Source organism: Pterocles gutturalis, unplaced genomic scaffold (genome assembly GCF_000699245.1).
Source record: "Pterocles gutturalis isolate BGI_N339 unplaced genomic scaffold, ASM69924v1 scaffold6155, whole genome shotgun sequence".
Classification (NCBI taxonomy): Eukaryota; Metazoa; Chordata; class Aves; order Pterocliformes; family Pteroclidae; genus Pterocles; species Pterocles gutturalis.
Window position 1 is genome coordinate 62,469 of NW_010138097.1, and position 24,350 is coordinate 86,818.

A 24,350-nucleotide genomic window follows, 5' to 3' on the forward strand; every position below is an offset into this window, starting at 1 on the left:
GGAGTCTAAGTCTGCTGTTTTCAAGGTGAATTGCAGCTTCCCGGAGGGACAGAGGGAGAGCAGACGCTTCCATAGCGCAGAGCTCTCTGACATGGATCACAGCTAACTCACAAGAGTAGGATCCTGAAATGGATCCTGAAAACGTCTGCCTGACAGTTCAGACACACGTGTAGCTGTCTGTCTGAAAGGTCAGCTCTGTCCTTGGGTGTTTCGTGTGCTTGATCACGGGGGACTGTGCAGGAAGGACAGGAAAAACTCCAACTGTCAGGATTATTTAAAAGATCTCTTGAGAAGTAAGGTCTTTATCCAGAGGAGGTGAGTTTTGCCTTGCAGGATGGAGGAGGCCAAAACCAGGCATAGCGTACTGAGAGAGATACATGTCGGACTCAACAATAAACGGAAATTCCCAGTTTTCATTAATTAAGTCTCTTCCTGCTCAGTCACAGGGAAATAGGTCCCATGGCAATAACAGAAAGGAAGTCAGTGCCTCTGCTGTTAATTTAGTGCCCTCCTGGGACAGATGGAGAATATTGTTGAGCATCCGCCCCACTAACAGGCTTCATACCACGGAGAGGTTCTGGCTCTTTCCAGTGCCTCCAAAAGTGCCCCGAAGCCTCGTCCTGCAGCCAGAGGCCCTGGAGTATCCTCCGAGCAGAGAGGCCAGGCCTGTCAGGAGGCCAGGGCGGACAGAAGGCTGTGCTTGGGAGGACGGGAGTTGTGAGGAGTGTCTTGCTCAGCCCCAGCTGGTACCTGCTACCAAACAGCTGTCAAACAGTGATGGAGAAAACATGCAGCGTCTGTTTTCCAGAGAGCCGTGCTTGTGAGCCACAGTGTACAGGGGCTAAAATCCCTTGGTTAAAACATATGTTACAAGAAATTAGCAAAACCTAAAGTAAACAGTTTACACAGAGGTATCAGCTGATTGCTGATACACAGAGGCAAAATGAGCCCCTGTTTGAAAATGGCCTCATTCTGCCCTTGCCTGTGGTTTTGTATATAGACATAGAATGGGTTGGGTTGGAAGGGACCTTAAAGTCCATCCAGTTCCACCCCCCTGCCATGGGCAGGGACACCTCCCACTAGCCCAGGTTGCTCAAAGCCTCATCCAGCCTGGCCTTGAACCCCTCCAGGGATGGGGCATCCACAGCTTCTCTGGGCACCCTGGGCCACTGCCTCACCCCCCACACAGGAAAACATTTCTTCCTAATATCTTATCTCAATCTCCCCTCTTTCAGCTTATACCCATTACCCCTCGTCCTGTCACTCCACTCCCTGATGAGTGCCTCCCCATCTCTCCTGTCTCCCCCTTTACTTGCTGGAAGGCTGCTGTGTAGTGGAATAACTGACTCTTCAGCAAGGCAGAAGGCTCCACTGCTTATGTTTACACGGTGCATTTTCTCTCCCAAACAATGTTTCCTGCCCCAAGAGCCTAATTATCACCTAAGAGATGTTAACAGCCAGATCATTGAAACTACCAAAAGGTTTTGATCAAATACAAGCGTGATGTAGTTTGTATTTTGCTGCTCTGTATTCCAGTAGCAGCTGGTCTCCTGAGGTAGTAAAGTGTGGACTAAGTTAATGAATTTAAATACGCTTCTGTTAGATCTTTTAATCATGAATGTAATTGCATCTGCTAGTCTTTTTAATTTTTAAATATAGAGTATGTGTTTGGATTTCTTTTTTTTTTTTTTTTCTTTTTCAAATCTATCGCTACAGTTCTTCCCTTCAGGGAATTCTCCAGTAGGTAGACCTTGTCTTCCCAGAGTGAACATTGTGAATCTTTACTGTACCGATTCTTTCAATATTAATTTTCTGTATTAGCAACCCCTTTTTTTGTCCCTCTCTACAACTACTTCTGCCTTTGTTATGTCTGGCATAAGGAGGACACACATGTAGTAACAGGTACACCCAGCCCAAGCACGGAGTGGGAGGAATTTACCTTTAGTTTTCTCTGATACATGCCTTTCATGCCAGCTCTGGCACTTGGCTCTAGGCTGACTGGAATAACAGGATGCACAACAAGCATCAGCCCAGCTTCTCAGAAAGACTAACAAGAGGAGTTTGAACCCCAATACCTGTGTCCCACAGTCAACTGAGAGATGCAGTGTTTGAGCTAATTGATGATAGAAAACATCATCAGGCTAAATAGAGCAAACAAAGGAAGTAGTGCTGGCAGTTCCTGTGATGCTAAATGCCTTCCAGAGCTTTTGCTTTTGTACACACCCTCTCTTTGGGATGAAAAAGTGAAATACACCAAGCTGAGATCCCAGAGAATTCAAAGAAATGGATTGCAATGACCCTGCTACTCTCCAGCTCCCATTGGCAACTTACTCAAAGAAAAGATAAATTCTTATGTGAAAAGACAGTCAAGGGATTGAATGGCTCAGGGCTGTGGGGTATGGAGCCTCAGATGCCAAGATCACCAGCTCTCATCCATCCCAGGTTGGTAGTGACTAGCGCTCAGCACTTTGCCAGTGTGTCTGAGGGAACTAATGGCCTCAGCCCAGCAGATCCCGGTGGGCAGGGACTTGTCACAGCATGCTCTAGGGACGTAGATTGCCACATTCTTAATTTCAAAATTTACCAAACACAAGAAACTTTTTCTCTGGGATAATTGTTTTGACAGAGAGACTAAGCACATGCCTGCATTCCAAATGTGATTATTTCAGTAGAGCTGTGCTGATAAACCCCTCTTGGAAGAGAACTCACGCTGCCAAGTGTTCCTCTGCCTCTGTAATGTAACCCATTTCCCTGGGCAGAAGAAGTTATACCCACCAATGTATATGTAGCCACAACTTCTTGCTGACATTGCTATTTGGCTGACAATGTTCTTTTATTATTTACTTCTCACAGTACAGCTATGCCAGCAAAACTTCTCCATGTAACCTAAGCCTATGAGGGAGAAAAATCCCGGGTAAATTTTTTGGAAGTGATGTTTTGTAGTCAAGCCTGAGGCAGAGACTTAAGCAAAAGGCTCTATAGGTCCAGAACTGTAATCTCGCAACGCAAACCCCAGTGCTCCCGGGTTCTGTGTGCGACATCACCTGCGGGGTGGGGGCACTCTGTGTGCAGTGTTTGTGTAAGCAGTGATATATGCCATTAAATTGGAAATGTAAATACCAGTGGGAACTACTGTAAGTCACTCTGGAAAGAAAGTTGGGTGTGCAGAGGATTGCCCTGGGAGGATGTGCTTCTGCCAGCTGTGGCACTCATCAGAGGCTGCGGTTGGTACCCAGCCGGGGTGACCTCAGTGTGGGGTGCTGTCAGGTGGCACGCTGGCATCGCAGCTCGAGCCCAGCATAGAAAGGGAAATATTCACAATTACTGATTCCTGTTCTGGTCCTCCCCCACCAACCCAGTGAAATAAAATTGCACTTGTGGCCTTAATACGTGAGACATAACAAATCCTATGAGAAGGGAGTGAAAATACTGCCCTAAGGAGAGCTTCCCCTCCCTGCTGGACCAGGGGCAGCACTCCAGCCACAGGGGACATTCAGCAGCGGGCAGGTGCCATCTAGTGGGACCTGGGGCCGCATCCAGCCCACAGGCGGGCTGGGTCTCGGGGAGAGCTGGGTTTTCCCTTTGGCCTGGGATTTTGGGGTATTCCCAGGCTGCAAAAGAAGCAGGAAGAATAGTCCCAGTGTGCACTTCTTTGGAGAGATGCAGAGGGGTTTTCTGAGCTTAAAAGAGTGCTTTCGGGAGCTGCAGCTTACATTCTGAAACATGTAATTAGACTTACCTGCAGTAGAGCTGCAGAGGAGCTTGGTAGCCCTTCAGCCAGCTAAGACACCTCCAGAGTCCTTCAAATGGAAGGTGAGACAATAACGATGGCCTATATTAAAAAAAAAAAAAAGTCTCTGAAGGATTTATTAATCAAAAAGCTACTTTTCAAAATCGCATTCTACACAGTGCTGCTTTTCTGGTAGTTATAAATGCTCCTGCTAGCCACAGGGCAAGGGATGTAATTTACCACCCTTAGAAGCAGAACCCATGGTTGGTTAGGGCATGATACCCCTTCTTCACTGTCCAGGGGTGCTGTCCCTGTGAATTACCCACTCGCTGTTTCGTTGGACTGTACCTTCACTCAGATTTGCCAGCTCTTAAGCCTCATAATGTGTTGATGTGGGGGATCACCCAACAGAGAAATCCTCTGTTGAGGATTTCCATTTGTTGAAGTTCTGAAGGCTCAAATGTCCCTCTGAAGACCCAAACTGTGCCTTTGATTTGTGATTCCTGGAAGTGCAGCTGAGAGGAAAACAGAGGATTCCTGTAATTAGAAATACCTTGGCTCTTCCTTGCACCTCTCTGGGCAGCGCCTGGGACAGGTCACTGTCAGAGACAGGATGCTGGCTGGCCTAGATGGGTCATTGATGGATTTGGAGCAGACCTTTCCAGCACTGCTCAGCTAATGAATTTTGCAGGCTTTGTTAGCTTCCTCAGTATGGCGATTCACTTAGGAGAGAAATTGTTCCTGTGACCTAGACCATCACTTTGACAATTCCTGTTGGATATTTCTGGATGCCTGCTTTAAATGAACTGTGGCTGCTAAGGTTGGTGGAAAGTACTAGTGCTGTTTGGTATAAAATTTCCACACCTTGTACTGTGAGTGTTGCATATTTTCCTTTTCTGTAAGAAACAGTATTAACGCAAGTGTTAATTGCAGGCCAGCTCATGCTGTGTTGTTTTCAGGCTCAAGCAAAAGAAGTTGAAACCAAGAATTAACCTACTGTTTTCAGATCAGTGATTTGTGAAAAAAATGAGTAATGATGCCCATGAAGTCTCCAGTTGTGCTTTCAGGAAGGGCTGGTGTTGGTTACAGCAAGAGCATGATGAATAGCCCCTCTCCATCAGGCTGCAGCCCTCCCTGCCTGCCTCAGCCCAGCTTCTGCGGGGTTTTTAAGAGCAAACTCCAAGCAGTTCGTTAGGGCCAACTCTGGATGCTACGCTACACCCAGAATGCACTGCAACATGGGTTTATTGGTGCTGGCATGGCCTGTGCAAGATCAGTTGCTTTTCGCTGCATACGGCTTTTAGTACTGTCTCGATTTCCCAGGAAATGATGTGCTGTAGACAGAAGCCGGGCATCTGGTTACTTCTGACAGCTGGCAAGAAGGGTGCATGTATGCAGATAGATATCTGGTGTTTAATAATTGAACCTGGATATATCAAGGTTGGTAGTGTGTGTTTCAGCTTTAAAGACAGGTTGTTCCTACACTGTTGTAGGAAAATGGGGTGTTTTCCTGTGCTGAAGACAGATTTTCTTCCCCAGCTAATCCTGGTGTCTGCAGCTGCTGTCTACATATCACCTCCTAAAGGCAGGGAATGAACTTCTGAACATCTGGAACAGCTACATTAAGTGGCATAGTTTATTGTAGAATTACGGATGATGATGGCTGGATTACTAGTTGTAAATCAATCAAAGGCATTCTGATGATATTCTAAACCGTGAGAGAGAGACTCATGCAGGAAGAGACAGTGATTTATTGAACCAACTGGTAACACATCCGTCCCCAGTCATTTTTGTTTATAATTATTTTGAAAATATTTCAACCCTTCATAAAAGTGAATTAAAAAAAGAAATCTATAATGATGACAAAGTTTCGCTGCAATGAAGACTGACACTCCTGCACTGTGATTGCAGGTGATAGGAAAGTGGAGAATAAAGAACTTAAGATAGACAAACTAAACAATAAATTAGTTGAACAATCACTTTTGTTTAGTTGTCTTTTATGAGCAAATGAAGGGAGCTTTTTCCTTTTTATTCTTAAATCTGTTCCTTTGAAACTGTCTCACACTATCTGTAGTTTTAAACTGTTGGTACCCAGGATTTGAATGCTTAGCAAGTCATCCATTTCCAAGGCATTAGCAAGAGACAGGATTTATTTCAATCTGTGCAGTTGATTCTTTGATCCAGGGCTTGCTTAAGTGCATTCCAGTGCAATTAATTAGAAAAGCAGTATAAGGCAGTGGCAACTGCTAGTGATCTTAAATGTAAAAGCTACTGATTAGTAGCTCTGCTTTCTTGGGGATTATCTAGTTGTTGCTTGACAGCATCTGCTACTCCTGAGCAAGGGAGAGCCAGTTAATTGGGAAGAGGGAGCTCTGGTACTCTTTGTAAACCACCAATTTGACTTTGCAAGAAAAGAAGCAGTGTGGGAATGTCTCCCAGCACTGATTTTAAGAAGGAACGGGGTACATGGTATTAGGACTGGTCACCTATCTCATGCCGCTATACGGCAGTGTTTAGTTGCCATCACGCTGCGTTGCGGGCGGTAGTTATTCCCGTCGGTTAGCAGCCCTGCGTGGCTCCCAGGCAGCGGGCAGAGGAGCTGTCTGGGAACCTGTCCTTGCAACAGCTTATACTGTGGCTGCTTCCAGGAATGAGTTGTGCTGCTCTTTGTGGTTTTCTTCCTTGGGCTGTCTTGTTCCTTGATGCACCCTGGCTGGCTGAAAGTTACAGTGTTTACTTGTGTGTGCAGGACATGTCAATCTAGCTCCAAAATTCTGTGCGTCTCAATTCTGTTTTCTGAGTCTTCCCACTTTGATCAATAAGAGTAGCCATCCATCAGTTTTTGATTGGAACCAGATTGATCTGTGAGGAACTCAGAGATGTCTGTTGCAGTTCCAGCTGCCTGACAAACATTGCATCCCTTTCGGCTGAGGCAGGCAGTTGCCAAGGAATTCAATTGTCCTGCATAAGCGATCGATATCTGCTCCTCTGACTACTCTTGCTCCTTTAATCTTCCTGTATGGTTTCTTTATAATTTAATCTTCTTCAAGAAGATGTACTTTCTGTCTATCATGCTGTTACATTTGAATCTTTCTTGAGTCTCACTGCCAGTGGAGCTCCTGCGATTTGCAAGAGAAGCTGGCTTACAGTTCAAAAGAAAATGCAAACTCTTGTTTGCACCTGATTCCGATAAAATATCTTTGCATATTGCATATTATTTCTGCTTTGTCTTTTCACTATTTCAGCTTCCTTCTGGTTTTCTTTTTTCTGTGTGGCAATATCCTGATCATTCTTTTCTTTTGTGTCCTGAAGTGTGCAGGAATCAAATGCAGAAATCCCTCCTTGAATCCCTCTTGACACTGGGGGAGGCTGAATCCCTGGCATTCAGTACAAGAGGCCTGAAGCTGTGCAGGTTTCCATGCAGTACCAGTGCATCTCTGTCCTGGCGGTGTGAGGGGACTTCATCCAGCCTCCCTGGTAGCATGGCAGCCTGCACTGGCAGTTCATTAGGGGACAGCACTTACCCCTGGAGCTAGGATGAGACCCCTCCTCTTTTCCACTTCAGCTGTCTAGTGATGGGCTGAAAACTGCTATCTTACCCTACCTATCCAGTGCAAATCAATCTCTGATACAGGGATGAGAAGTTCAGTGTCTCATTACAGATGTCTAATTAGTCTTCTTCAGGGGTTGATTTGTTTCTTGCTTGATTCTAACGTGCCTAACACAGGGAGTTTGGCAGTACAGTACCCTACTAACAATTACTTTATAGTAAATGCGTCTGTAATGTGTTACTAAAATCTGTATGTTGTGTAATGCTAAAATCAATAAAAACTAAAAACTCTGCAATAGAGCAAATAAGTGAAGGGAAGGGGAAAGTTTCTTTCAGAGAATGGCAGTGGTTTTTCATCCCAAAATTTCCTACCTTGATGACAGCAGGGGCAATAATAAAGGCAAAAGAATGCAAAGAATAGGCATAGGTTGCAGTCCACATTTCTGCCGTCTGTCCTCTGCCAGCACTGATGGAATCCTTCTGGCAGTGAAACTTTCTGTTGCAGTCCGTCAGCATTCAGATGTGCTATTGATTAGTCGGTTTACTAAGGTCACCTAGGAATCACAACAAACCTCCTGAAACTCGGAAAGGTAATAAATCAAAGGGATTTGATTTGTAACTTGCCGTCATTTTTGGTGCCTTGCTTCAGTAGAAGACAGCAGTCAACACTTCCTAAGCACTTGGTATGAGGAAGGTTATGATGGCAAAATAAAGCACTTGTTTATAAACGGTGCAAGTAACATAAGCTTTTAATGGGCCCTGGAGGAGTCCGCGGCTCCAGAGGGCTCTGGAATGCCTTCCTCTCCACCCCCATCTGCTCCCCTCACCCTGACCCCCCATTTTTTTTTCCAAGCCTTTGGCCAATTTTCACCACATCTGTCATTTTGAAAAATGAACTGGTGGTTCACTCCTAAGGTTCACAATATGTCATGTATCTGTTTTTAGATTAACTTGTTTGCAAGAGACAGTGCAACAGGAAATTCTTGTGCTTACACAGCAGCTCAATTTTCTTGAAAAGCAGAGATGTTGTTAAACTCATAGTCTGTGTCTATTCTGTTAATTGGATACAAAACAGTCGTGAGACATGAGGGTGATAGGACCATACTTGTTTCCTGAATAAAAGCCTATTTGTAGTATATTGCTAACAAACCTGAACTGGGGCTGGATGTGTAACAGTGTGTTATGGACACAGCAAGTTATGAGTACTGCACCATGCTGAGATCGAAGGTAAAAGCTTACCCTGATTTCATTTGTGGAAATAATCATCCTGAAGGCGTGCATTTCTGATGATACCAGAGGAGTTCATACCCAACCATACCTATCTTGATGCTGCATTTGATTCCAGACATAAAATGCTCCCTTGTGTTACCATCTATATCTCATCAGTATGGACTAGCTTGTATCATACTGCCACTCCCAGGGTGGGTATCAAGGCGACGTGTGTCCTCCCAGCTTTCTGACAAACCACATCTGCCCTTGGGGCTGGCTTACATCCCTTGTACCTCCACTCCAGCTCTGCAGCCTTTGCCAATAGAATTCAGGAGGAATATCTCTATAAAAGGAATATATACGTAATAGTATTCCAATATTGCTTTGTAGACCTACCTTTCTTTGTAGGTCAACTTTAAATAGAGTTGTGTCACGCTGAGCTGTTACTGTGCTGCAGCCACCGGAGGCACGTGCAGACACACGCATTATTGCTCCTGTGTTGGTCCTGTCAGATTCCAAAACCAAGGCTGGATTGCTCCCGATGGAGCACACAGGTTGGTCTTTTTCTTGGTTTCACGTCTGCGGGTTTCTTCGCCACCAGGCTGGAGAAGGCCCTTGCAATTGTGTTTGACTCTATCTGGTGTTTTTAAAGCTGTGACAGAGCCCGTGCGTGTCTTGCAAACACCAAAAGGGGAGTTTTTGTTTAAAGTTGTTCAGAGTGGATGGAGGGGTGGTTGTTCCTCTTGTGAAATGCCCGAGCTGCTGCTTGCTCTTTTGTTTCCTTCTTCACTGTCAGCTTCTGCTAACTTTTCTGCTGCCTTTGCAGGAAAGATGTGTTGTGTTTGGTACACACAGGTGCACACACACACACGAGCTTCACGCTCCCTTCTGGGCACTGCAGCGTGAGCCTTCATGGTGTGGTGAAAGGCTGCATAGGATTGTGAAGCATTCAAAATCCTCCACATTTTATGAAATATACAGAGGAAAAAAAGAGAGGTATGGCTTTTCATGCATGCCTACTCATGATTGAATTATTTTTTTTAACTCTCTGTTAAATACTATTAGATTTTCTAAAGTGTATATATAATGGATATAACGCACTTTAATTCCTGCTAAAATATAATATTATGTAACAGAGTCTGACTGTACAACTATTTAAATCCAAAAGACCAGACCTAAGCAGTCTCAGGTTCATTTACACTCTGAAATCTGGTCCAGATCAGCTTATACCCTCAGCCAGTATTGTTGGAGCAGCTGGATTGAGTTCTCTCTGTTTTTTCCATTTTAACCTGTTTTCCTCCAAGAGGTCTTTGCATACTCCTCCTGTGGCCAGGAAGGGCAGCAGGTAAGGCTGCAGCCCCAGAAGCCACGTAGATCTTGCCAGCTGTAGAAGTGCTCGTCTCTGGTGCTCACACCTTTTCTGTGTTTCAGAGGGAGTGAGACGTGTCGTGTCAGTGGGGATCCAAAGCTCTGAGCACCCAGGGCTGCTAGGCCAGGATTTTCCATAGTCTCCAGAATCTGCTTTGAAACCTGTTTCTTGGGAATGGAGAAATGTATGTTTGTATTAAACTGCATTTAAGCTTTTCTGGAAGAATGGCCTTTCTTACTCCCCCATTGCCTTAACAAGAGCTGGGGGTGCAGATCAGCTATCAGCGTTTTCCTGGAGCTGGTGTGACATGTGAGACTCCCCCTTACATACGCCTGGGATTAGCAGAAGCAGGTGAGTGCTTTCTGGAGCATTTATATAGCAGCTTTTTGTTTAAACACTCTCCAAAATACAGCCAAACTGTGAAAGGGTGTAGCCTCCCCCCAGTTCTGGTCCCTTTTCAAGGGCTGAAACACCCAGTTCTACCTGCTGAAGCCCACCCTTGTGTATTCGGAAACCTGTGCTTTGGGCTGCATCCAGCTGAGAGCATCTGTGAGAGTTTAGTTGTTTCTTTCAGAAGAAAAGCGTGTCAATTTGTCTGTAATACGAGAGTGCGCTCTTCTGCCTCCAGCTCCCGAAGCAGCCCAGGGGTTGTTTTTAGGGATTAGCTCCCAGTGGGCTGTCAGCAGCATGGCACAGGGATTGCTGCGCTGGGAATTGGCCCATGGTGAAATGGGACCCTAGGAAGGGTCCCCGAGTGAAGAGAGCTGGAGGGCGAGCAGAGCCTGCCTGATGGTTGTTGCGTTTCCAAACATCCCATCATTTAGTACAGCGGAGTCCCAAGAGCAGAGACCAACAGGCAAAACAAACACAACTGTGCAAAACAAACCCAGTTACCAAAGCAAGCATTGACTTCCTGTAAAGACATCCCTGACATCCCCCTCCTTTACTGGAAAAGCATTGATGGAGGTGTTTACTCAGCCCGAGTACTGGAGGACTGGCTTTGCTAGCGAGTTTCTTGGCTTTTGGGTGTTTTGTGTGGCAGCCTCTATTTAGACATATGGGACAGAAGGGACTCGTTTTGTTTATTTGTTTGTTTGGGGTTTTCTTTCTTTTTCTATGACATGTAAAGGGCTGAAGTTTATTGTGTGTGAAATGCAGGAAGAGTCTAAATGAACACCAGATGAGAGGAAATAGACTGAGGAAAATTAGGGCTGTTTGCTACTAAAGGAAATAATCATTGCACATATATTAAATTCCAGCATCTAACTGAGAGTGCGTTTTGTTATGCAAGGAATCTGGCTCTATAGTAAAAAGGGAAATATGTGGAGTCTTCCCAAGTTTGGGCTGTGAAAGTGGCAAGCAGGGGTTTGGTGTACTGGTGGTAAGTAAGGCAGGAGGCAGCTCTTCCAGGAGTAAGTGCTGGTGGTGGCTGGAGAACGTGCTGCACCCCCGTGTTTCCCACCATAGCCGAAGGTCGTTTTGTGGCTCTGTGCAGAAGGGTAAAACAGATTTTCGTACATCTGTTATTTAAAGGTAACACTTCGTATGACTTCAGAATGAGAATGCAGATTCCTTATAAACTTTCATCTGCCACATTCACAGCTCACGCATCATTAGAGACGCCTGACACACCTTCACTGATTGCCTACCTGCAAGTCCTTGCTGGAACTGCTCCTTTAGGACACTGTCCAGTGTCAGTGGAGATAACCATTACCTAGTAATGCCCTTAATTGTCTCTGTAAGGTGAGGGTTGAAGTGACTGCAGTGTGGGCGTTGACTGCTCGAGTTCTTTCCCTGGTCCCTGCGTGCCAACAGCAGGGCGGGCACCCGTTTTCATTTTGCTGGTGGGAAGCAAAATCACCAGTTGTTTTAGTGAGAAACTATTACAGTGAGAGCTGGTATGAATTGAGTAAGGACCCTCGCAAAAGATTTGAGGGCTATGGTTTACAAAGGTGCCTTAAATCAGCCACAGGTTTGACATCGCTACTTCCTTCAAACAAAGCAGAGTGTTTCTCATTCTTGCAAGCTGGCAGACACCCTGTTCCATTCAGTTAATTCAGCAAGGGCATAGAGATTTTTTTTTTCTTTAGCAGTAGAAAAAAATGTAGCCTGGGGGCATGTTGCTTTGACAGATTGGGGTTACGTGGTTGACGCTTCCTTCCCCAGCCCCTCCTGGCGGGCCGTATGAAGCATGGATGATTGGAAGTGGCTATCCGGATTTCGCTCTTTAGCTGATGGAAGGACACCACAGTAGTCTAGAAGCACTTGTTACAGATTTTGCTTTTCCTGCGAGGGATGCTTGACGGCTCAGAGAATATCCTGTAGAAATAAAAACTAAGGTATTTTGGCTGTGTGGGAGGGAAGCATTTCATCACAGCGAAGAATAGGGGATTGCACAGTCAAATAAGCAGTTCTTGGCAGGTTTTAGAGACCAGCAGTGGGAAGTAAGAAGGGTGGATCGGATAAGAGTGTGGGAAGGAATAAATGGAAATGTACTGAAGAGAGACTATAGCATCATATTTAGAATATGTCACTTTATCAGAATTATGTTGACTGGTTATTAGCAAAAGAGAAGGAATTGTTTTTTTAGAGGAAGAAGGGTTTCATTTCCCCTTCATTAGCTGAGGAACCTGCTGACAGGGATTAAGGCAGAATAGTACTGAATGGGGGCTTCAGCCACTCCCTCATGTCTGCAAGAAAGGGTTATTTTTAACCTAGATCTGCTCAGTGACTGCATTTGCAACATAGCCCTGCAAAAAAAAAAAAAATTTAAAAAAAAAAAAAAAGCTCTGCTGGCAAGACTAAGGCTGCTTTGTGCTGCTGTGTGAGAATGGGATGGAGAGGTCCGGGGTGGGAATCCTGTAGGGCAGCGGTGCCCCTGATGCCTGTGTCATGAAAATATGCCTGAGTTAACTATCGTCCTCTGACCTCAATCCATGCTGAAACAGGGGCTTTGCATAATCATTGAAGGAGACAGTTCCTGCTCCGTGAGATGTTATGTTTTGAATTGCCAAAATAGACAAAGGAGACATTGTCAGCCCTTCACGCAAGGGAACCGGAGGCAGAGAGAGGGATATTTGTCTGGGGCACACAAGGCTAATTTTGACACAAGAGGTACTTAAACTCAAGTTTCCTGAATTTGTGTACTGCAACTGCAAGATTGCCCTTCCTTTCTATATTGGATTTTTCTTCTCCCTGAAACTTCAGTTCTAATACAGGTTGTTTATCAAAAACATTATTTCATTTTGCTCTGTTTAACAAACCGCTGGCAATTCTTTCCTCAGACAAAGCTGTGCAGCTTGCATGCAGATTCGAGTGACAGCACTGAAGTCGCAAATGCCCCAGGGAGCTTCAGGGGGATTTTCACATTGGGACAATCAGGGACAATGATGGAAGGACAGGCAGAGATGTGACTCTGGCTTCTGCTATTCTTTGTGCTTCTGAGGATCACAACACCACGGATAGGTAGAGGGAGAGCCTGCAAGAGCAGTAATGCTGTTCTGCCCAGCTTCACACAGGAAGGAAAAGAAAAGAAATATCTTACTAACTAAAATGTCCATTTTTCTTGCTTAAACTTGTTAACTCCAGGAAAGCCAGTCAGACTTGGCATTGCATGACCAAGCTGGGGCTCTTTGGGTTTTTTTTACGAGGCAGTATTGAGTGGAACCATCTGGGCTAGGAGAAGACCACACTTCTGAAATAAGCCTTTAGGAGTACTTAAGTAGCTGTCTGGGGCACCATGCTGAAAGGAAGGGCTCTCACAGCTGCATGTATTTTATGGGTTTATTTTATCTCTGATGACAAAAGAGAACTTACTAGTCATGTGGTTCCTCATAAATTTGAAGCCACTGCTGACAAGTGGCACTGCCTGTGTCCTCAGCCATGCTGGTGCGAAGTTTCCCCAACTTTCTGTCTGGCGGTGTTAATAATGATGCTGCTAATGGATGCTGCTTTAGAGAATTTTTCTCTGAACTTAAAATCCCCGAGTTACAGTTTGAGAATGGGAACTTCAGTATCTTAAGTACCTTGGGGGAATACTTCCATGGTCATTCATCTGATATCAAAGTGGCTCATCTCTCTGGGTCCTCAGGCCCAAGTCTTCCGAAAGGCATGCTGTTCACTGTCCTGAGAGCTGAGAGCATCTGCATCTCCAAAGCTAATATCCCTCCAGAAAGCTACATACAGGTTTGGGAGCATAACTTTGAGTATGTCAATGGTGCATCTCAACTTGGGCGGTTTAAGCTATTCTTCTGCATTGCAGTCTCTGTTTGGTTTTGTTGGGTTTTTTTATTTATGCCCCATTGGGGCAGCTTCCTAAAGTACCTCCAGGGGCCTGGTTCCACTGCCTGTGTTCCAGTTTCCAATGGTACACTTTATTTCTGTGTTAGGAGGCAAGCTCCCCTCCTTCAAGCACTTTTCTATGTGACAGACCTGGAAAGGGGCACATCAAATTCAGTATAATTTCAAAAAATGTAGCCTATTTTCCTATACTTTCTAGTTACTGAGATTAATCTTCGAGAGAGATCGCTCATGGTAAAATATTTACCAGTGTATGACCTCAGCTAAGATAATAGCTTTTATAGTGCAGGTGTGAAGAAAGAAAAACTTGTTCCTTAACCTTTTTTCAATCCATGTCCTGTTCAAGCTGTGTCTGTTTCAATGGGCCCTAGATGCTGGGCATGGTGTTTATTAATCTGATTTACTAATAGACTCCGAAGGTTTAAACAGAGAGAGAGAAAGAAGACAAACTGGCCTCAGGCTTACGGGAATCAGATTCACGCCAGCTCTGCCACAGGCACCCACTTGACTTTATGCACAACCTTTAGTATTTGTGCTTCCCCTGTCTACAAAATGCAGATACTAATTCTTCTTTTTTTCCCTATCCATACGTGTATAGGCTGCAAGTTTAGACAGGAATCAGCTCCTCCTGTGCCTTTGGATGCCTCACTAATGAGTCCCTGATCTTAGGTGAAACTTCTAGTTGCTTCTGTAAGGCACATAATAATTACTGGCTTCAACTTGCTTCAAGAAAAAATGCAACCTTTGGATTACATTGGTGTAAATAAAAAGTCCACTACAGCGCACAAGTCAAAAAACGCTGGTAGTGTTCAGCATCAATGTCTGTCGCTTGAACATCTGGCATGGATCATTGCTTTCCTTTTCCTTCCACTGTCATATTTTATCCCCATCTGTTAGAGGTTTCTTAGCACTGTCTATATAAATCATAGCTGCATCTCAGTCTGGGTAGCTGAATCATTACAGACTGCAATGTAAATGAAGGGAAAAGAGGTGAAGTTAGGGGAAGTGTTTCTCCAATGCACTCTGCTCCACTTCTTTCTCCTCTCTCCCTGGACACAGACAGTACTAGACAGTATTACTAGACAGCATGATACTCCTGCTATGAAGAGCAATGGAAAAGTTTCCAAAAATAGTAAATGTTTTTACCAGCCCTAGTTCTGAAGGCAGAAAGCAGGAGAGCAGTTGAAGCCTGAGTGGACACCCATTGCCATTGCTGGAAAGACCAAAATTTACTGCTTTGGAACAACCCTTCAGCAAGTTAATAATAAATTGTGAAGGCAAGCATTCCTTAAAATCAGACTTCCCAGGCAATGTCTTTGATGTATTTTCTTAAAATTAAATTGTTCTTACTGCAGCAATTTAGGTTACTGCTAGGAAGAATAATATTGAAGGTGCTGGGAAAATATAGGTGTGTTAATATTAGCCAAAGCAGAATTTTTTTACTTTTTTCTTTTTTTTTTTTCTCAAGAAAACTGTGCAGTGCCCTCGTAATGGCTATTACATGCAGCTCTCCCAAGCTGTGCCGGCGGGGCAGCAAGCCACAGCAGCATTCCAAAGACGGGATTCCAATGAATCCCCCACCACCCATATGAAGTATCTCCAGTAGCACATGCGCGTTGCCCTGCCAAAGGGTAACCAAGCCAGGTGCTCCTGTTTGTGCACGGTGTCACACAGCCCCGTGCACTGGGAGCACATGTGGATTTCATTCCCTGCCAGCTTTAGCAGCTAGAGAAGGTATTTCCTTGTCCTAAAACCACTCTGAGACAATGTAATCCCAAACTACTGGAAGTTCGGGGGAAAAAAGGCCCGTTTCCCTCTGTCTGGAGAGGGCTGCTGCAGACTGCAGTTGCTGTCAATCCCAGAATGTTATCCAGGCTCGAAGCGGGCTGAAGCTGGAGGGTCTGTGCACAGGACAGCTGTCATGTTTTCAGTTTAAAGGACAGCTGGCATTGTTGGGGACTTCATTATACTTGGAACAGCAAGAATGCCTCATGTCACTATCTGTGCTCCTCCTGATTGCCTTGCTTTTTCACCCTTTTTAGTCTCATGTATCAGAAGTGTGTCTTGTTTGAATTGATAGCAGATCAGCTGAAACGAGAATAAACCGTAGCTACTATCACTGGTTGTCAGCTCACGCCTTCTCTTGCTGCAAAGCATGCTGCATTCCTGATAGCCCGTTATTTTTCACTTATGTTCCTGTGGTGTTATCCTGCTACTCAGTGCAGTCTCCCAGATTTCAGCTCAGCAGCCAGATCAATCAAGCAGTAGGTGTCCTGGTCAGCATCTGCATGAAGTGAAAATGACCGGCCCAGCTCATAAGCAGAGCAGCCGCTGTGCAGCCCTGTGCAGCCCTGGGCGACTCCGAGGGTGTGCAGCCATGTGAGAGGCCAGGCAGTCCCTAAAGTCACAGCTGCTCTCTGAAGCTGGTAGATCAGGTGAGTCCTGATGATTTGTTCTGACATTGCAGCCTGTTGCTAGGAGTGGATGTCCTGGTGAAAGCGTTACTACTTGGCAAGACAAAAATGGTGGGCAACGAGAAAGAGAAACGTGGGTCTAACGTTGCACAAACTGCTTCGCGTGAGATATTGCAGAAAGAAAATAAGCCAAGAGTACAGTGGAATGGATGCTGTGATATTGATTTACACTTGTCTTTTTGATATCTGCACTAGATCTCAGCTTGCCAAGCATCTTTCTTGTTACTAGCAGAATATTTATCTTATTCTCTGTTCTTCTTCTAGAAAATTTTACTACATCACGCTGCTGAGAGACCCCGTATCTCGTTACCTCAGCGAATGGCGTCACGTCCAACGAGGAGCTACTTGGAAGACCTCCTTGCACATGTGTGATGGCAGGACACCAACTCCTGAAGAGCTGCCGTCGTGCTATGAAGGCACGGACTGGTCAGGCTGCACGCTGCAGGAGTTCATGGATTGCCCCTACAATTTGGCCAACAACCGTCAAGTGAGGATGTTGGCTGATTTGAGCTTAGTGGGCTGCTACAACATGTCCTTCATCCCAGAGAACAAGCGAGCACAGATCCTGCTGGAGAGCGCAAAAAAGAACCTCAAAGACATGGCCTTCTTTGGCCTGACAGAGTTCCAGAGAAAGACTCAGTACCTGTTTGAGAGAACTTTTAATCTGAAATTCATCCGGCCCTTTATGCAGTACAACAGCACCAGGGCAGGAGGGGTGGAGGTGGATAACGACACCATCCGGAGGATTGAGGAGCTCAATGACTTGGACATGCAGCTCTATGACTATGCAAAGGACCTCTTCCAACAGCGCTACCAGTACAAACGGCAGCTCGAGAGGATGGAGCAGAGGATAAAGAATCGGGAAGAGAGGCTTCTTCACCGGTCCAATGAAGCACTTCCCAAGGAAGAGACTGAAGAGCAAGGACGCTTGCCCACTGAGGACTACATGAGCCATATTATAGAGAAGTGGTAGCCTAGTCAGACTTTTATATTAATGATATTCTAGGGTTTCCGTATAAAAGATCATGGAAGTAAAACTACAAGAACAACAAAAAATATTTTATTTAAAACCAAGTCTGTAAAACAGAAGATGGATTGCTTCCTGAAGCATAGGGTCTTTTTACTGTTTCTTACAAGACCGATGAGATTCTTAAAAAAAATAAATAAATGCATAAAAATAAAAAAAGGGTCAACATTACAATGCAGAGGTAAAAAATGCACAAATGCAGTTACCCACTCTTAAGGCCAAATAGAGAAGAATGTTTCTTATCCTCACAATTCAAACACAGATGGCAGAAGTAGGATTTTAAAAATCTGTTTATCCCCTGAGCGTAGTGATATCATGATATATCATTGAAAAACAAGGAAACAGAGGTTTTCTTTTCTGGGTGTTTTTTGGAGGTGGGATGGGAATTGCATTGCTTGTAAGTAAATGATAACAGTGACTAAGCTGAGGATGTGCTATCCTCTCAGGCCGTGATCTGAGCACAAGGGCGGTCACTTCATTTCAGCTGGCAGCTACTGCCAGAAAGTGGAGCACCATAAAAATAAAAGAAGAAAAATATCAGAGGATGAGAAACATTGAAGGAAACAGACTATGGCCTAGGATATGTACTTAGCACAGTGGTTTTGATACATTGCACTGGTATCACATATGCATACGCAACTTCATCACAAAAGTAATAGGGATTTCATGCACAGACCTCCCAGATGTGTTTCACAGGCACGTCCCAAAACAAGTTAAAAGCTGACCAAATTCCACATGGGCTCAAACGTGCACTCACATGCCATCGTGTCACTCTACACAACTGCTGCTCATGCTGTCATCAGTATTATGTGTTAATAGCACATGAAAACCCTATCCTGCATACTAAAAAAAAAAAAGAAGAATTTAAATAGCAATACTCCCTCATAAATCTGCACGACAAGCTCCAGGGAAGACCCTGCAAATTATCAGTGATGAATGGGAACATGATGAGGGGTGGTTTTGTTTTGTTTGTTGCTGTGTGAAACACTGAACTAGAACAAGCATAGTAGTAGCCGTATCTGTATTATTTCAGTTATTTTTACTTGCTTTTATCAAGAGATAATGGGCATGAGCCTGCTCACAGTGAAGTCCCTAGAACTGAGGGGCTTCCAGAGCTGTGAAAATTTCTGACTATGGGTCTGAATTAATTATGAGACAGTGCACATTGTCTTTTGGCAGAGTGCCTGTTCTGCAGCTCTTACTTTAAATGAACAAGCTGTGTTCATAAAACTGGAAAGGGGAATCATGGATAATGTTTTTTTTGTCTCAGACCACTTTCAAAGCAGAACTCTTTCTCTTTCAATGCTGGTTTTTAGGGACCTATGTATGTTTAATCCTCCAGTGTGGTGACAGTCTAAGTAGGTTCTGCTTGATGAGTTTTGAGTCGTAGAACAACAACGACTTCTCTAATTCCTCTTCCCACTCACCAAATTAAAGTATGGCTTATTTTCTTGCTGTTGCAAGCACTTCTTTGTTTGGCTGGAAGCATGGAAATGAAGCAGTTTCTGCCTGTTTCATGTCTCATCCCGTTATTACTCAGCCTGTAAGACCTGAACCAGCTATTGTTTAGGGTAAACTATGAACCAAATGGAATATGATTTGATTTTCAAAGGCCATGTAAACTGCAGATCAAATATGGCCTTGAAATCACCAGAGGAGAGGAGAGAGCTGGTGCATTCAACTTGAGCATGTCACTTTTACTGTGTCCCTTTCCCATCACACGAATCCACCGAGGTGCTGTTTGGTTTGTATTTTCATTCTCTCTGGCTCTGTACACTGTTTCCAACAGTTTAAAATTCAGAGATTTGCGAAGGAGGGGCTGCCTTAAACAGAGGAGCTGCCTTGTTTCTTCTGTGTACACCCTGGGGGATACACCTTGCCTTGGGAGATGTTCTTCTCCAGAAAAGATGACTAAAAACTTGAGAACAGAAAATACAAACAGCACTTTGGGCTCAAATACAACCCTGTTACAGCCCTGATACAAAGTCCACCCAAGTCAAAGAGTGTCTTTTGATTTCAGATGGCTTTTGATGGGGTGCATGTCCTGGTGCTGCAGAGTGCACGAGCACATGCTCCTCCATCTCAAGCATGGTGGGACGTTGTTCGCGTGCATTCAGCAGGTACCAGCATTGGCTAGTGGTGTCGCTATCTTTAGGGTTCTGTCAGGGCTTCTGCCACAAGACGGCCCCTGTTCCCAGGGCCGTGGAGCCTGGCCATAAGCATTTCCTCCTAGCTGAAAAGCAGGAAGCAAAATGAAGCAATTTTCTGTTGTTGGCTTGGGGGCAGAAGGTATTACAAACCCGTGTGCTCATCTCTGAATTCCAAGACTGGGAGGAGCTGCCTCTGCTAGCTCCCAGTGCTTTTGTGTGTTGCTTAACTAAAGAAAATATTTATATTTTTAAAATGCAGTTTTACAGGCTGTTTACCCACAAAACCAATACACAAGATATAAAAAGTAACTGTTTTGTATGCACAGTTTCCAGCTTTACCCAGAGGCTTTCCACTGCGCATCCTGCGTTCTGGATCCATGACGCACAATGGTTCCTGCAGCTAACCCCTGTTGGAGGTGCACATCGGCACAGCTCAGCAGGGCTGGCTGCTGAGAGCCCTTCTGTGCTGAGGCCAAATTCTGCTCTCATCTACCAAAGGCTGACAGTAAATGGGACTGCCTATGTTTAGGACTGGTGACATTACTTGGCCCGGTTTGCCTGAGTTGTTTCTGTGTTATAGGCTCTGAGTAACCAGCTGGATTTTAATGGATCTTTCTGCAGGGATGTCTAAATCAGAGGCAGCCTCTGACCCCAGAAGCATGTCAGTAGAAGACCTTGTTCCAACATTTGTAATATATTACAGTAACAAGCAAAAGAAATGAAACTATCTTGCAAACTGTCTTGTTAACAGTTTCACTTCAACCCACAAAAGGAGGGCTGACCTCAGCACTGAGGCAGGAATTTCTAGATTCCAATCCTGCGCCCAGCACATGCCTCAGTTTCTCCACCTGTCCATTGGGAATAACAAATTTACTCACCATAAAGAAGTACACCAAGGTATGAGAAGTATAGGGCACTTTGAAACAGATTCTAAGTATTGGAAATGAAGAGAATGACCCAAAAGCTGTCACGCACCCTGGCTGCTGTGCTGGTCTGTTGATGGCCGTAAGCCATGCTTTAATTTATTGTGAGTGCTGGGTGCCAGGGCATGGGTTGCAGGACGTACCCGGCACTATCTTCTTCCTTCAGTGGGTTTAAGGGAACTTTTTTAACATAATGTGAATGTAGTTTTTTGTGATTTCTATGTACTACGGTTTGAAGTGGTACAATTTCTTTTATTTTTAGGACTGATTATTTGATGACATGAAAAAATGTATGTGTAGTTTTAAAATGAATGGAGAACAACGGCTTTAAGGCGCTCCGGCAGAAGTAGTGGCCAGATAGTATATTCTTGTTCAATATCTGCCCCTTTCTTCCAAAATGTTTTTCCTGTGACTTCCAGACACACTAAGTCCTTCTTCACTCCATGAAGTGTTTCTCCGTGGGGCCGCCCGTCAACGCGTCACGACCCAGGTCAGGATAGGTGAGTGCCGGGTACAGTGAGGGCAGGTGCAGGCTGTGACCCGTCTCTTACTGGAGTTGGTGAGACAGTTCCCCTTGAATTCGGCTTTTACCTCGTTGGGTGCTTGTCCACCCCACAGTGTTTCCTCCACGGTTCCAGGGACACCTCATGAAAAGCCTTTACGAAAGCGGGGGCTGCATAAGGTGTTCCCAAGGGTTTATGCAGTCAGTGATGTTATTGTGAGCAGGCGCTTTGAAGAGGCAGTTATCTGGTGCCAGGGCACAGATGATGGCTCTTAGCCTCCGACATACGGTGCTGACCTTCGCACATCTGCAAACAAGGGCGATGCTCTGAGGGGGGTTTCTCAGCAGACTCTATGCCTTCTTTGGGAGGGTGGAAAGGCTGAGACACGCTGCAGTGCTAAGAAGGAGGAGGAGGAGGTCTTTGTTGCATTTAGTCACCTGAACTGCGTTAACTTCACTGCTTGGTGTTCCTGAAGAAAACTTTTTTTATCTGTCTCATGCCAGCTAGCTCCGTTGAAGGAGTTTGCTCCTACTCCAAAGTTTCCCAGCCAGTCAGATGCCACTTTGTACCCTACCCGGGTCACAAAATGCAGGATTGACTGGTAAGGTTGCAGACCCAGGCTGTTATAGGGTTCAAAGTCATTAAAAAAAACTCGCAGTGAAGGATCAGTGTGAATTTCTAGTTTGCCTAAATTTCTCCCTTCATGCCCAACATTCTGTAATTAATGGGGAGCACTTTAGGTTGGTGTTTTTGCACGCCGTAGTCCTCACTGCTTACAAAACTGGGATGGCGATGGAAGCAGCATACCGAAGGTCCCCAGAAGCTTTTGAATCATCTCCCAGGGCTGTTATGTAGGAGCAGAAAGGGGAGCTCAGTTGCTGATTTGAGTGAGAGAGAAGGACCAGCACAGTGGCTGTATGGACACATGTCAGTTAGAAAGTTTTCACTCTGAGCCCATCAAATCACTTCATCGAGACAACTGAACAGTTACAGAAGGCGATGACCTAGGTTTATATCCTGGGGTTAAAAGCCTTTCTTAGCTTCTTACTGACATTGAGAGTTACTGAGATCCCCTCCTGTCCCACAGAACTTTCCAAATATCACAAAAATGAGTAGTTCAAACAGAAATTTGCAACACAGACTGAGCTAAACGTTGCATTTCCAGGGCTGTAGCTTGGAGAGCAGCTCACTCTGTCTGCTGGGTCTAAACCAGAGGGCTGGCTGCGTTACCTTTTGGTTCTTGTTTCCACTAATGTTAGCAGCTCGTGTTGGAGTGGCAGAAGTGCAGGCAGGATTTGCTGCCTGATCAGCAGCAGAGCGAAGTTTTTAGAACACAGGTCAGTTAGCAGTAGCTCAGGGAAACCAGCGAGCAGCGAAGCTCGTGTCTGCGCACACAGCCTGAGCTCTCGGTGGCCGTTTGTTTTGCCCCATCTACAGGAGTTCTGCCAAGCTGAACACAGTCCTGATAAGCACGTGGGATTGTCCCAGCTGCAGGTCCCATGCAAGCTGACAAAAAAAAAAAACACCAAGATTTGCAAATGAGTCTGTCTCATCCCTCAAAGCCCCACAGTTCCCCCTCCCTGTTTTCCCCCAGGTGTCACTTCTGCAGACTGGATTGAGAGAGTTATACTATAATGAATAATTTTATATTCAAATGGTTTACTGAGCATGATTTGTTTTGTACATATTGGAATATGATTTAACTTATTTTTATTGCCCCTTTTCATCTTTTTTTTCATAAGGAAAGTACAAAAATCCCCACCCTCTCTCAATGTGAAGTTCCTCTGTGTTTGTGTGCAGTCTGCCAGGCAAACACGCAACGCCCCACCAGTGTCTGATTTTATTTTTCACTGGCATTTGTTTTTGTCTGAGGCTTTGCTTATATTGTCTCTTCTTTCCTCTCTGGTGCACAGGGAAGAGAAAGGGCAATGCAGGCAGGAGTTTCTTTTCTCCCTCCCTCTTTTCTTGTGTGCTTTACCTACCAGGGAACTCAGTTCTTACCTTCTAGGAGTTGTGTGACTGAGGGTAAAAAAATACAATTGTCCCCCCACCTGCCTTCCATCCTCCATGTTGTAGATCAAACAGATTCAGCTTCTCTGAAAGTGATTGTGGCTGGAGTCATTCCATTGGGCTGAATGTGTATGGTTTGCACTTGTTTCCACTTTGGGAACTTAAAAACAACAACAACAAAAAAGACAACTGTTTAACTTGAGCCAAGTAACACTTAAAGCTTTATATATTTATTTATAGCATCTTACAAAAAAAAAGTGTTAAAAGGTCTTTTCTTTTCTTCCACAAGAAAAATTGGATTACAAAAAAGGTAATCATCTAATTGTTTTTGTCTAGATCAAGAATGAATGTTAGCAGATGAAATAAACCCTAAAACTGAGCATCTGTCGTGTGTGTGTTCCTTGCGCTGGCCTTTGGATGCTGTTTCAGTGTGATCTGCCTTGCCTTCCTGGATTACAGAGAGCTACAGCTGCCTGTGGAGTTCATGGAGAATATTTGTTTTCTGCTAAAAACCCAGGCTCCTAACACACAAATATTCAAGCAGAAACTGCAGTCTGTTTATTCCTATTGTTACACTTGAGACAACGTTACAAAGAGACCTGAAATCTCTTAAAACCTGTCATTAATTACCTTTGATACTGAACAGCCCTCTTCGCTTTCTTTTTCACAGTCATTGCAATGAACAGCTTTGCAGGCAATAAATGTTGGTTGTTACACCAAACATTACAGAATAATTAACAGATTTTTTTTTGTTTCATATTCAGAAGCACTTTGACCAAATATGATTTGTGAAAATGTTCTCCAGTGACAGCACTGAAATAAACTGTGCACCTGGTTTCGAAAAAAAGTAAGGTGGGAGATAAGAAGATGATCCAGGTGCTTTACGTTACCCTACGTGAGAACAGCGAGATGTTTGTGCAGCTGTAGTGATAATACTCCCGTTATTTCACCCAAGCATCATTACAGTTCCGTTTCCACCATACGTGCTGGAGGCAGCGTATGAACCATCCCAGCCACGCTGCTCGAGTGGTGTTTGTCCTCCTCCTGGTACAGGAATCCTGCTCAAGGTCCGGAGGCCTTGGTTAGCGTTTAAGGAGTGCTTCTTC

The 24,350-nt window shown here is 44.7% G+C and overlaps 1 protein-coding gene across 1 annotated transcript; it reads left to right on the forward strand.

Moving 5' to 3' along the window:
• Positions 1-16,895: 16,895 nt before the first annotated feature.
• Positions 16,896-17,668, forward strand: HS6ST1 (heparan sulfate 6-O-sulfotransferase 1; the record flags this gene model as incomplete). Its single annotated transcript, XM_010082842.1, has 1 exon — positions 16,896-17,668. A coding segment is annotated over one exon (709 nt), but the record flags the coding sequence as incomplete, so codon positions are not given.
• Between the last annotated feature and the right edge of the window lie 6,682 nt (positions 17,669-24,350).